We start from the raw sequence: 14,195 nt of genomic DNA, 5'->3' as shown, positions 1-14,195 counted from the left end.
GATCTTGGCGTACTTATTTTTAGATAAAGTAAGCCTCGCGCCTCTCCATGTAGTGGAAACATGCCAACAAATGTAATCTATGGGCTAAATAGTTTTTCAAATTGGTTTTATTTCCTCTATATGCACTGGACCCTACATATCTTAAGCCTAGTGTAATTTTTTTTCCCTCAAATTGACCCTCATCTCTTCAATAGTCTGTGCTCCATCTAGCCATACCCTAAAATATTCGTCGACAGTCGATCTACGTTTTAAAATGGGTCAGCATTCTATGCACGACTGCTATTTAATAATATCATGAGATTTATCATTTAATAATATTTGGGTTATCAGCAGTGTAAAGCTAAGGGATTGCACTCGATGAAGAATCAGAAGGACTGCGACATACACATTCACGTCAGGCGACAGTCACGTTCAAACAGAGTTTTCAAAGGCCGTCTGGTATCTACGCTCCTTAGTGACTCTTACGTATAAAGCGGGATGTATTTGGAGGTACAAATATAAATTCAGCCGAAACTCCAGTTGTTAAAAATACATCCCTTCGAGATTTGAGGTATGCCTCGCTCTGACATTGCTCTACATGTTCTTAAACGTTTGAGCTACTCATGTTCCTATCTAGTGGCAATAATATGGACATATAAATGTTTGGACCCGAAAAGCCGAGAATTTTGTCCTAACGGGATTTTTTCTGATAAGTGGCAAAGAGATTATAATTTAAAATATTTAAATGATTTGGATCTTTAGAAAATGCAGTTAAGCATATTGAGAATGTATTTATATACGTACGAAATTTTAGAGGTGATATTAAGTAATTAAAATATAGGTAAGCCAAAAAATCGAAAGTCGCTCGAAGTTAACGAACGAGCTTGTAAAATTTTCGAAGTTTGCTGAACGCGTTAAACCTGTGTCAATTCAAGCGAAGTCGACTTCAACATACCTAAATAAAGCCGTATCCGTTCCTGAGGTGTTGTAAGATTTGCGAAAAGAATTACCTCACTGCTGGCACTTAGCTCATGTAACGAAATGTGTACACAGATATGAAGAACAAAATATTCAAAAATATTTTATCGGTAAGTACCTGATGCTTTTTAAAATATTCAGCCTAACACCTATATTTGTCTCTAGAACTTATATAGGAAACGACCATAGTTTATTGCAATTCAGTCTATAAATCGATCCTGCATTAGTATAGGATTTACGAGGGATGTGCGTTCAACACGCAGATATTATTTCGGAATTCAAATTGATATGAATATTTTTCAACGATACTGAGCAGGGATATCGGACATCCGTTCCACTGATGAGTGGCGCCAAAAAATGTAGAAAAAAAAAAAAAGAGAGACGAAGTTCTTATGTTTCCTGCAAAATCGGTTCTGAAAGTATTTTTATTGTATCATATAATTCGACTGACAGCCACTTGGCATGATGTAAGGAAATAGGAGGAGATATTTTTTTTTATAGGTATAGCTTCGATTTTTTGATTTGAAAGTCGAAAAATAATATATATAGCCCGCATTGTATGAGAATACAGTTCTTAATAGCATTATTATTAATACTTAATGAATAAAGTATAGTAAAAATAATATATAGCCCGCATTGCGTGAGAATACAGTTCTTAATAGCATTATTATTAATACTTAATTAATAAGGTATTAATAATAATGCTATTAAGAACTGTATTCTCACGCAATGCGGGCTATATATACTATTTTTCGACTTTCAAATTAAAAAATCGAAGCTATACCTATAAAAAAAAAATATCTCCTCCTATTTCCTTACATCATGCCAAGTGACTGTCAGTCGAATTATATGATACAATAAAAATACTTTCAGAACCGATTTTGCAGGAAACATAAGAACTTCGTCTCTCTTTTTTTTTTTTTTTTCTACATTTTTTGGCGCCACTCATCAGTGGAACGGATGTCCGATATCCCTGCTCAGTATCGTTGAAAAATATTCATATCAATTTGAATTCCGAAATAATATCTGCGTGTTGAACGCACATCCCTCGTAAATCCTATACTAATAGAGTTCTTAATACTATAGTGTGCTTAACGAAAACGGACGATGATCATGCGGTTTCGACTGTAAAGTGCAAAACGCATAAAATCAATAAAAATGACAGAGATTTTATATGATAATGCATGCATGAGAAAAATACGCACAACAGGATCGGTATCGTCAAGTACTCTTGTGAGGTCATCCATAACACGACCTTTCGGAATCTCTCATTTAGACGAAAAGTTGTCAAGAATAGTATGATAACAGTTAACTTCGCTCACCATCGAAGCAACGTCGAAACTAAGTAGCTATTTTTTTATCGATGTTATAAACTTTCTTTGACACTGTTGTTCTGGAGTAACTCGACTTAACGGTGATAAACTGAAAAAAAAAAAGTTGTACACCGTCGTGGAATCTTATCGAAGGACACGATTAAGCAAATTCAGACGCACGTGGTAACGTGGAACGTGTTGAACAAATAAATACACACAGCATTTTCTAAAATATACATCTTTATTCTTATTATAGTCTGTCATTAAGATTACCTGTCATCTGCTGTCTGCGTTTAAACGTGTGTATATATACATAAACATATTCTATTTGTGTTTGTATGTACAAAAGGGGGTAAGGAGCTGATTCGACAAAGAGGTGTAGATTCGAAGTTGGAATACTTCTCTTGGCCAGTCTTCTCTCTGCAGTAGATTCGCCATGTTTGTCTTTTGCCATTCAGTCTACTTTTTCTTCCCTATTTGGCTCAATTATCGATGTTCTCATCGACAATTACCTATGAGTGGTGACTTTATCTCGACTGCACACTTTGTTGCTCTAAAATGTACAACGAATAATACGATCTTCGCTGTGCACTTATACGCACAGCCATTTAACAACACTGTTACCTATAAGATATACGAGAAGGTATATTCTACAAATATAGTACTTCCTGTCCGGCCGTGTTTCTTACGCTCACGCTCCCAAATTACTTCGCTCACTCGCACCATGCGTACAAGATGATGATAATAATAATAACATACGTTTTCTATATAAATAACACAATATCACCTAGTTCCGTCCTAGTCGATTTATGTTGCCAATGGCCTAGTCCACCAATTATTGTGCGCAGGCACAATGTGACCTTCCCTGACTTTGCTATGCCTCCCGACGCCAGCCTAATCGACAAATAGGCAAAGGCCAAAAGTAGCGGCGATTTCTATAACGTAGAGGACTTCGACTAAGATTTGACGACGCTTAAAATAATTTGGGAAACAATCAACAGATTTGGCTTTCTCTTGAATCCTTAACAGAGGACAGTTACTCCTATTATAGCGCTTCGTCCTAACTTTTCCTGCCTCGTCCCATTCGGTCGGTAAACAAAAATAGACGAGTAACAAACGGATGCTAATCTACATTGCTTCATTTGTCGTGCTTTTAAAAGATACGAAACAATACTTCACCTACATTTTTATATAAATGTAAAAATCGGCACAACTCGACTACTTATGCTTGGGATATGGAATCGATACAAGTCCGGCTGATTTAGCTGAAAGGTAACGTGATGTTTGTGAGACCGGACTGACGGGCGAGGTGTAACACACGATCCCAAGGGACGGGCGGTAGATCCTTGTCTGTATTATGGTTTGCAGAGAATGTCACGCCCACGTCCGCATCGTTGTTAAGGGTTTGTAGTCGAATTCAACCAACGAATTGCCGGGAACGAATAAATCAGAAAACAATTGATTATTCAGTACGTTTCGATTATCGATAGAAAAGTAGAAAATAATAGAATTCTTCAGGGCATAACCGGCAGAGTCTCGCTCAGGTACGAATAGGACTAGGACAGCACGTGTACAGCTCAAACATCCTGTTAAAGTGTTTTAGTACAGAAGCTTTAAAAAGTACCATGCGAAATGTATTTATTTAAAATGGTCAAAAAATAAAATCAACAATACTAATTGCCTCTCTTTTCAAGTTGTTAGTTGAATTGGCAATCATACTCACGTATCTGCCTTGGGAAAAACAGACAGGGATAGACAGTAGAAACCTGAACGCTTGTACGGGGGAATCGTTCTTTCTTGCCAAGAATTTCATCACAAAAGGTCTTTGGCAGAATACTGATTGAAACGCAAATTTTAGTATAATTAGCAGCCACGTATTGGACAAAAATGTACTGGCACATATAAAAGCCGTATGTTTTTTGGTTCTGTTCGCTTCCGACTCTCATAAAACCATTTGAGGCCGAGACCTAATTTTGAAAGCGATTGACTGCAATGCTCCTGATCGCCGCCGCCTTGCTGGGGGTTAATATATGTACAGACCGGATTGACTCGATAGCTTTACAGGTTGCCGCCTAACCCTTTGCGAGGCCATTATCAGCATAATATCATTGAACGTTTTGGAAGGCCCAGCCGCCATGTGAGTAGCACGTATTACGTATATGCAGCCTTTGAGTACGTAGTAAATGATAGGGCATTAGTGAAACATTATAGGTTAAGAAGAACAACATTAACTAGATCGTGATAAGAAATCTTCCATTGGTCTGTAACAGACATTCAATAAAACGGTTTTGGCAAACGATAGCGGAACATTTACCTCGGTGCTGCACGATACTCAGTTTCGTCTAAACGTTTACGAAAAATGGTTATTCTTACCTTCCGCACGCACTTCTAATGTCTCAGTAACTGTCTAATGACATTGTTTTTGGTCGTCGTTCTATCCTAGAGGAATAGGTGCCTCACCTGGTCCTAGCATTTTACGTCAAGCCACGATATCACGAGGTAAAAACAATTGTTGTGCTGAGATGTTACGCAGGATGTAGGTTCTGGAGACGTGGTCAAACATAATCAATGCAACATGAGACATTAGCACTCACCTTTCAGCTGCCGGTTGCCCCGTCGCTGTGAGCACAACATGCCGTATACGCGAATGCCGGGAATATTGGCGTACGGAGGATTGCTATGCTTTATTGGTCCTAGCAGCGATGAACCGCTTGGACAACGGCAAACCACTAGGTAATGCGACTTACCAGTACGCGTCGACTGCAATGCAAGCAGCTGCCAATCTTGGGGCGACTTGCATCGTCGGATCGACATAACGGGCTCGCACACCTTGACGAGGTTGTAGGCCTGAAAACCCGTTCATCGATTCAACGATAAACAAAATGTCAAGTCGGAAAAAGAGCGGAATCATTGCCCACGAAACTGTAAAATATCGTCAAAAAAAGATTGAGCGAGGGAATAATGTTTAAAACATGTAAATGATAAATCTGTACTACTACTATAGCCCTACAATAGAAGGAATTTGTTTATTATCTAGATGACACACTTTTTATTATTTAGAAATGCTAGACAGGTAGTAAGTGTTAATTAGTGGACATTTTCTTAGTTATTGCTGCTACTAAATAAGAGATGATTACCATTCGAATAATCAAAATAATATACATCTAGCATTCAAAACAGCACCCCACAAAAGGGCTTCGTATACAATCATTGACATTGAAGTCGAATAACAGATTGACTCATGTCACTTGATGGTTGACAAACGCAGATGCAGTACTGGCATTGGCCTGAATCGCGCTTATTTTTGAAATAGCGAACGTCCTTTTGAAACCACACTGCGGATGCATGTGGATTATTAATTCTGAACGTAAGCCTACGTGGTACCTCAAATCTGTCGTCTACTATGTAGCGTCATGTTTAATTTTTCTTATTTTTTTTACACTTGCGTTGGGAGCGTAGATACATCTCGTCGTACACATACAGTCTCCAGTTACTGCCCGTAGGTTCGCATCATAATTCACCATGATTTACCTAAATGTCCTATTTCAAGGACGCTACTCAGATGACTACAGACTTCCTTGTATTGAGGAAATTAAGAATGTCCGCAGAGAACACTGACCCTAATTATAGTCGTAGTGGATATGGGGCTCAACACTGAGGGATGACTTTGTCTGAGGTAATTAGGTTTGAAGACATTCCATGGGTACGAAGTAAATAAATGGGTCCTTCGTCGCTACAATGGGCTTTTTCTAAGGTGTTAATGGAGTAGAATCTGAGGTCTGATGGAGTAGATGGACTAGAGAAATCTAGTCTTAGCCGAAGAAAACTACGATCTTCAGAAGCCTCTTACGGAAACACATATATCACATGCAACCTAATTGAAAACCACAAGCGTAAGATTTAATATTTGCAGCTAAGCACAAAGCTTTGAGATTTTGAGGCTGGTTTTTAATTTTCAAAGAAATGTTAGCGCAATCTTCAAGACATTTCATGTTTGATGCTGTCCTCCAAAATTTCATTTGCATGTAAACACAACCTGGAACGGATCGACTATAGATCGGACAGAAAATATCCGACGCAGAATATGCTTTAAATGATAACAGAAGCAACATGGACAAATACCAAACGAAATCTATTATGTTCGATAATTAGACGGGTTTATTATGATATGATGGCTACGTATTGAGTATTACGAATCTGAAACCAATGCCATATGACGAAGCTTGAACCGGTAAACCCTAACTCGGCACCTCGGTTATAGGTTATTGCAGGACTAACAAATTTCAACGAATTAGATTTTCTCGATAGACACAGCTCGGGCCCATCGAATCCACTCGGAAGACAGAGTTCAACAGCACACGTTTCATCCTTGACAGTATAGGTATCCACAGAAATTGTCTGCAAATCCAGTCTCAATAGAGTAATCATTTTCGGGCAGTGCAAGGTCCCAATGGATGCACAAAAATCCTATCTAGCGGCTATTATACTTAAGGGAAATAGTGTACCGTCAACACTTTTCGTATCTGCACGCTGACCATAATCTCGTAATGTGTACACCACATACGTAATATCGGGACGGCGGTGATGACGCTAACGCAACGTACCTTTTTCTTATCGCTAGAAGAGATTAATTTGATGGAGTGTTCATCGACGTAATCAGTTGTTGAACAGGGCTCCTTAAACTGCCCGCTCGAGCACTGACATAGTGGTTGGGTCCGATTAAGCCGGACGTATAGGGCACTGCATACCTGTTGTGCCGCACATTCGGGAAGGGCCCCCCACGCTGTGCTATATGAAAAACGCGATCCATCACTTCGATTTGGCGTTAACGAACCGGTTATTGTCTGTAAATGGCGCGACAAACAGATTGTTAGTAAACCGTGTGTCAATGTGGTATAATTGCTTCATATTTGTTACTCCGGAGCAAAAATTGTATAAAGACAAGATATCAACAATATTTTATTGAGCGTAGCAAATTCGAACCGCGACAGAAAACATATAGTACGAGGAAACATTGTGCACCAAAGCCATTGTAATTCCCTGTTTCGCGCACTTCGCTTCAGGAGGTATACACAAATACCAAATGGTACCTTACAATAATGGATAAAGAAAAACAGCGTGTAGAAGGGAGCTTTTACTTCATTTCTGTATGCTTTGGTCGGCGTAGGGTATGCACTTTCGGCAATTTTCGACGCTCTGTGTGAGTTTGTTCCTCGTATACATTAATGATCACCGGGGCAAGTCGAAGTCACCAAAAATCGCACGATGTTAACGAGGTTTCTATGAAAAGCGTTCGCTCCCTAATAGTTGAACATTTTTTATTAGCCGACTTAAGCTTCGAATCTAAAATATATACATATATAATACTATTACGGAAACTGTGAGGTGTCATACTGACCACAGTCTTACGTTATCCGTTGAAACGGTATCAGTATCATTTATAGCTGCAGTGTTTCATATATGATGTCAGTAACACTATAACCAAGGAATCCTCTATGGCTGTTTATACTTTGCTGTTTTCTTCATCTCTTTTGACAAGTCCGCCGAGCCACTCGAATTAGACAGGTTATGAGCGGAGGATAAAGCCAACTTCGCTTGCGATGGGCTTGCGTCTATATATATATATATATATATATATATATATATATACATACATAATACAAAGGAATAAATGATCAGCTGGTGAAAAAATCACCAACAATTTATCATCAAACTTTTTTTTCAATGGAACTTAAGGGAATCCAGTGTTATTCGGTAGACGGCGAGATGAAAACACAAACAAAATATAAAGGGCGATTGCTACGAACGATGATAAATAGGAGAACAGGGAATATACAATTTATTCTTAAGAAAAGGAATATCAAACTGGCCAGAAGAATAAAAACGCTTGACTAGCGAGCCAATTGTTCCGAATTGTCCCCCGCGAGCCTCTTTTTGACTTCGATCAACATTTGGGACCTAACGGATCTTTTTGTCAGATCTCAGAGTAAAGCAAAGGCACTATATATATATACGCACTACAGGCACTGTATATTAAAACAGGCTGGTATAAATACTTGATATTATGACAAGTGGCTTTGCTAAATGTACATATATAATGCATTTTGATGTCAAGTATTAAATGGTCCACCATTCGCGTAGAATACTGTGGATCCGTCGTGAAACGGCATCATTCCAACTTCAATTAAACTTCGTGCAGTATTTTTTCCCTCGGATTACAGTTTTATCATATTGACGCTACGGTGGCAAAGCTGTCGTTCCAATGCTGTGTCATCGAAGCAGCGCTAAGTTTTAAGGGGTTCTTGCATGCAGATTTTGACCAAATTACAGAGGGATCGTTGAGACAATGCGCTTCAGACATAAGGGGTTAACTGTCCAGAGTGGCTGGACCGACAGCTAAGAAAGGGCAACAGTTTTGTTCATTTCGTTAAAGGAACAATATTAATTTAGAAAACCTTGTGTTTTTGCGTTTCTAACCGCAAGTTGTCAGACAAAAACATTACTCACTCACGTGACACCTTTCAAGTTGGTGCGTTAGAATAAATTCGACTTGGGCATATATGGCTAATTAAAAAAATCCATAAGGTAGCATAGTTGTACGCTAGATCACACAAGCAAGCACTTCCTTCATTATTGAGCCAAATTAGCAAAGAAAATAAACATTTTATAATCTTTTGCTGCGCTGAAACCGGTACCTAGCCATAAAATAATAGAAAAGATTATATATCTATTATAAATACGAGTAGCGCAGGCGAAGTGCTCCTTCGTTTTGCTAATCCGGCCGCTGTTAGTAATAACGCTTAATGTAAAATGGCTTTTGCTTTCCTATTGGTCCTAACGGGTACTAACTGTCTTTTTTTCTATGGTTTTCAGCAAATCCTGGCTATGTGTGGCTCGCTAAGTCGACGTGACGCCATCTAGCGAACGTAATGACAATTTACATTACTACACCTTTAAAGACTGCATATTACATAATTGTTGCTGTTTGAACCTGATGTCTTCCGTAGGTCAGCTAGTTAGTTAGATATAACTAACTAGCTGACCTTTCGATTTCAACTTCTACTAACTTCTATCGGCTCCTGTTTAGAGTCGACGCGTTATTCGTAATATTTACATTAAGTCTGGTGACCAGATCAAAGGTCTCTCGGTGGCGCGCAAATTTAAAAAAACTTCGTGCTCTAAAAAACATTGTGCATGTGTGCGGACGGTGTTCCGTGATCTCACTGTTGATTTGGTGACTTGAGTCGCTTCGAAGACATTCACTTACTCCGGGAACAGCCCTCACCGTAGCTGTCATAGAAGCGGCATTTGTTATGCATTCGTGTAGTTGTGGCGACGGGGGTGGCAGCGTCGTTAGTCACTCGCTGCGGCACCACAGTCAACTGCATTACCTTCATTCAATTCCCATAGGATGCATTTGTCTAGCGTAAGTGATGTGCCAGGACCGCTAGCGTCAACAACGCTAAGCTGGCGTTCAATGCAACGCACGACTTCGCTTAATATATATTTAGACTAACAACAGACACATCAGTACAACGATAATTTCGAAAGTAACAGCCGCAACAGTGATAGCTTCTCTCAAAATGTAGCTAATGTCAATGAGAGCTAGCTGAAAAAATGAAAGAGCTTGCGTTTTCTGAAATTTGTCGTTCTCTGCCGTAATACGCCAGTGAACGGGTTCAGCGTTTTTTTTTTTTTTTCGCTGCTAGCGGTTAAATCAGCGCGGCATAAAGCTGTCAAGAAGGTAAGCTAAATACACCGTCATGTAGTGGCCACCGGCGATACGGCCGGTTTTCGGGGCAACGTGAATTCCTCGCGCGAGACAGTATTATTGAAGCGCGCGACAATGGAATGCACGAATCAAAAAAATCCTATTCGGAAAAATCCTATCCTAAAAGGACCTATCGCGACTCTGAGTAACTAGTCGCCTAGAGGTAGGTCTGTTAAGCGGAATAAATTTATACACAGAAGCTGCGCAAAGTCACGGTTTACTCTATGTATTTTTCTACTATGATCTCCTACGCTTATTTTTACCATACCTAAATAAGGTGGGCATAATGAAGGTCTATAAAAGGATAATAAGTTTGCTATGTCTAGCTGGTTGCGGAAAACTTGTTTTGCTGCCGAACATACATTACACGCTTCAAGATTGTGTCCATGCCGCTAATGAAGCATGCTGGACTCCAATGAAGACAAGAACAATAGGATGACAGCTCTTCAATTATACAAAGTTTTCGGCTCGCTCCCCAACTGATACGGTTATATTTAGAAGTTCATTTCCGTTTAGGGCTATACAAACAGTGTCACAATGACACCCGAATTGCCGTACGCCAGTCGCTATCTGCCGATGGCCGGACAGTCTAATATGGATAGATAAATTCGCGTACGCAAGCGAACAGGAGCCATGTTAGTATGCTGCTATCACAGTTAAATTTTTAACTGGAGGATAAATAACATAAACATCACAAAGGTATCACTATGGGCAAATTCAAAATATTTTGTAATACTCTAATTACGAATTCAACGTACCACAGTCAGTCCTTAGGTTCTACAAAATATGAGTACTGCATAAATAGTATTCAGCAATAAGTCTTACCACATTCATAACCTTCAAACGCCGGTGGTGGTAATAAGTTAGATCATTTCATGCCTCAAAAGCATCTATCACCTATATTATATATGCGGTGTGTATACCACATCTCAAAACGGTTGGCGCAATAACCCTTTGGTGCTACCTGGGTACAAATAGAGTTGGTGGAAGCACACCCAGACTCCCTCCTGTTGAGCAAGCGCACCATATACAACGCATTGAAAAACTATTCTAACAATAGTGATTTGGCAATCAATAGGCACTTTTGCATAAAACAAACATTGCAACTTTTTTAAAAGTTCTTAGTTTGACAGACAACTATTGTTCCTTTATTGTCGCCAATTATCACTTGATTTATTTGAATCAAATAATTTAAGTACTTTGTAATATCCATTCGAGCACCGTTAGATAAGTTGAAGCGTTACCGTGAAACAGCGAAGGGAACGCAGTCAATTTTGCAGAAGTCGATGATTTAATCTCGGTAAGTGTGCGTTTTAAATGAATTTAATAAGTTACCGTTTCAACTATGAGAAACTTACTAGAATTCTAAAATAACTGGAAACTGCTTAGAGGATCTGCGATGCGTCACATTCATTGTTTCATAGGATAACGTTGCCTACCTGAGAAACCGAAGCAGCTATTATGTCGAAATAATGCATTAGCACTCAGAAGACTACACAGATTAGCACGCAGATTCATGGCCAAATCTTCTTATTGACCTTGTTTGAAGCGACTACATTAGACAATGTCATGGAAGTTCCACGGTGACGCTGGTGCATCCTTCAATGCCCGTTGACTCGTATCTCTGTATCTTTTGTTAGGTAGATCGAGCCCAGAGGAAAGCAGGTAGCAGCCGGAGCAGTGATCGTTATTACCGCCATCTTCTTTCTGTTCAGCCATAAAGGCTTCTTTATGTTGATTAGTAAACCATGAGATACTTCGATTGGGAGGATATCCTACAGAGTGCAATATTTCTTGGGTGGGTTGCAAATGGCCTCGAGAATCATTTTCATCGATGAGTGAATCTCAGAAACCCTAATAGAATGGTCCATACACTGACTGATACGTATCCTAAGCTGAAAAAAAACACGCGTCCAGAACCTTTACTATGCTTTCTTTAATTATTTCTTCACTGGCTGTGCGTCTCGAGAATTTTTCTTTTCATTGTTGTTTCCTTTTGTAGTTACTGAAACATACGAGTCAGCTGGCAGCGTACTATAAGAACCTCTGTAATTAAAGAATTAATATAGTTATGTCTGTGCCACACCAACTTTAGACGTTATGGCCCTAAACGTACAAACGGTACGACGAGACTCGGGGTACAGGTACCATTTTTATTTTTCAGCCAATATATAGGCACTATTTAATTTTCTGACCAGATATCGTCTATTGTAGAAGCGAAACTTCTTTCCACAAGAGCCTTATAGTGCTGAATATTAGGCATATGATCGTGTATTACACTTTCAGTGAAGCCAAACGGCGTATAGGTATAGGTTACGCAAAACAAGCGTGCGTGCAAGTGAAGAATGAAGTAGTCATACTTTAGCTGTCTTAAGCCAGCGATTATTCAATTGCAGAATCAGGGATGCTGCCCGAGATACTATTCATATAGAACCTAAATCAAAAAGAAAGTTTCACGGGAGGGGAGATATTTGTATACAAAGTGAAATAAATAGTTTCATTAAATACATTATAGCTTGTTTTCACGGTGGGTAGTTTTAATGAAGGAAATATCGAAACCGCTTGGGACTAGTTTAAAACTCGTGTCCCCTGCACACAAACTGCCGTGGTAACTGACACAAGCGGATGGCGAAAAAAGGACGTCTTTTGTTGCTGCCGTAAACAGTCCGCCACATGCTAGTTTTAACGTTAGCGTTATTGCAAGAGGCGATTGCTAAGTTACACTGTTATAACTATTCATATCGTACTAACTATGTGAGATATTTCGAATTCTCTATCATTCGTTGACATTAGCCTATTTCTGCTGCTGTCGTAACAACGCGAGGTTTGGTGCTTCACCGAGAAGCTTCAGGCTTCGCACCCCTCTTTTGAACTGCTTCCACTTAGGACCATTTCTTGCCTCGTAAGTTTTTTTTTCGGGCTAAAAGGCTTTAAAGCATCGTTGTCCACAGATTGCTAAATCTATTTAGAAAAATGAAAACGAAGCTTAACAACATCACGCGTAGCTGATTTCCCGTTCGTGGAATCGTAGGGTAAGTCGAAGGCGATATGGTACTGATCGACTAGTGCGTCACCTTCGGCTAAATGCTACCATCCTATAGTAATCTTTCAGGCCCAAAAAAAGTCGTTGTTCAGGCTGTTATTACTGGTGAACCTAGCGTCGATTGTATAATAGCACTAGAAAAGCATACAGATTGGACCGGAAGAATGATTATTCATTCCGAACAGATTTTGAGCTTTTTGGGAATTTGCCGGAGATTTATTAAACCACATTGATATGATAAATCAACTTACTCGATTCCTGTTGAACATGAACGCTGAAAATAACTGGGCGACACAGCCAGTGCTGTCTACCCATAAGCCAACAAACATTTTCGTTTTTTTACATCAGAAATGGGAATGTGCTAGATAACGCTCCGCTACTGCCTCGACCATGAATGCAAAGAAAATTTGTCGTAGTATGTTTTATGACAAAAAAAAAAAAAAAAAAAAAAAAAACTATATCACTGCAACTGATCATTGAAGCCAGCTAAAGGGAAACGAACTTTCCGAACAGGAAAAAAAAAGCCTGATATAGAAGTTATTCAAGTGATGGCTGGACATACATAGTATGCAGTACTATTCTCAGATAAATAGATGGCTTGGGGTATACAAATTATTTCAAGCTGTTACTTTCTATCTTACATATGCTACCTGAATGAGATAGCCAGATCTGTGACAACCCGAAAGCACTATATGTAAAACATCATTGAAGTGAAGCCATGCTCTGCTAATATGACTGTTCGCAAAAGTTCTCAGGAGACCTTCGAGAGTAACATGGCCTTCGTTGGGCACTTTTTTTTCTAACCGAAAGCATTGATTTACCAATAAAGCTACAATATGCAGTCGCATTTAATAGACTATTGCGGTAGAACAACTAGTTTGGATCCAATGTAATCTTCGTTCTTCGCCGTTAACAGGCCTCATCGGTGAATGCTACCCGTTCGCTCGAAACTCTACGAGCATCAGTGTTTTTTTTTTTCTACTGAAACAGTTTTATAAGGAAGGAAAACTTCAGTCTCAGGCAATTATTCATATACGACGTTGCTTTCGCTATATGTATATTAACGTTAGTGATTTTTCTGCGAATCGTCGTAATTTGAGTTGCTTAAACG

At 39.3% G+C, this 14,195-nt stretch overlaps 1 protein-coding gene across 1 annotated transcript in view; it reads right to left on the bottom strand.

The window, feature by feature from the left end:
* Positions 1–2,492: 2,492 nt before the first annotated feature.
* The window catches only part of dsx-c73A (doublesex cognate 73A), a 29,706-nt gene continuing 18,003 nt past the window's right edge, over positions 2,493–14,195 (bottom strand). The window contains exons 2-4 of the mRNA XM_022838843.2: positions 6,875–7,114; positions 4,865–5,117; positions 2,493–3,620 (exon numbers count right to left, since the gene is read on the bottom strand). Of these exons, the coding sequence (XP_022694578.1) occupies positions 3,532–3,620; positions 4,865–5,117; positions 6,875–7,114 (582 nt within the window). The 3' untranslated portion in view covers positions 2,493–3,531. The remainder of the gene's footprint in view (positions 3,621–4,864; positions 5,118–6,874; positions 7,115–14,195) is intronic.

The sequence above is a fragment of the Varroa jacobsoni genome, unplaced genomic scaffold (assembly GCF_002532875.2).
Source record: "Varroa jacobsoni isolate VJ856 unplaced genomic scaffold, vjacob_1.0 scaffold_778, whole genome shotgun sequence".
Lineage (NCBI taxonomy): Eukaryota > Metazoa > Arthropoda > Arachnida > Mesostigmata > Varroidae > Varroa > Varroa jacobsoni.
This window is presented reverse-complemented; position numbering and strand designations above follow the sequence as displayed.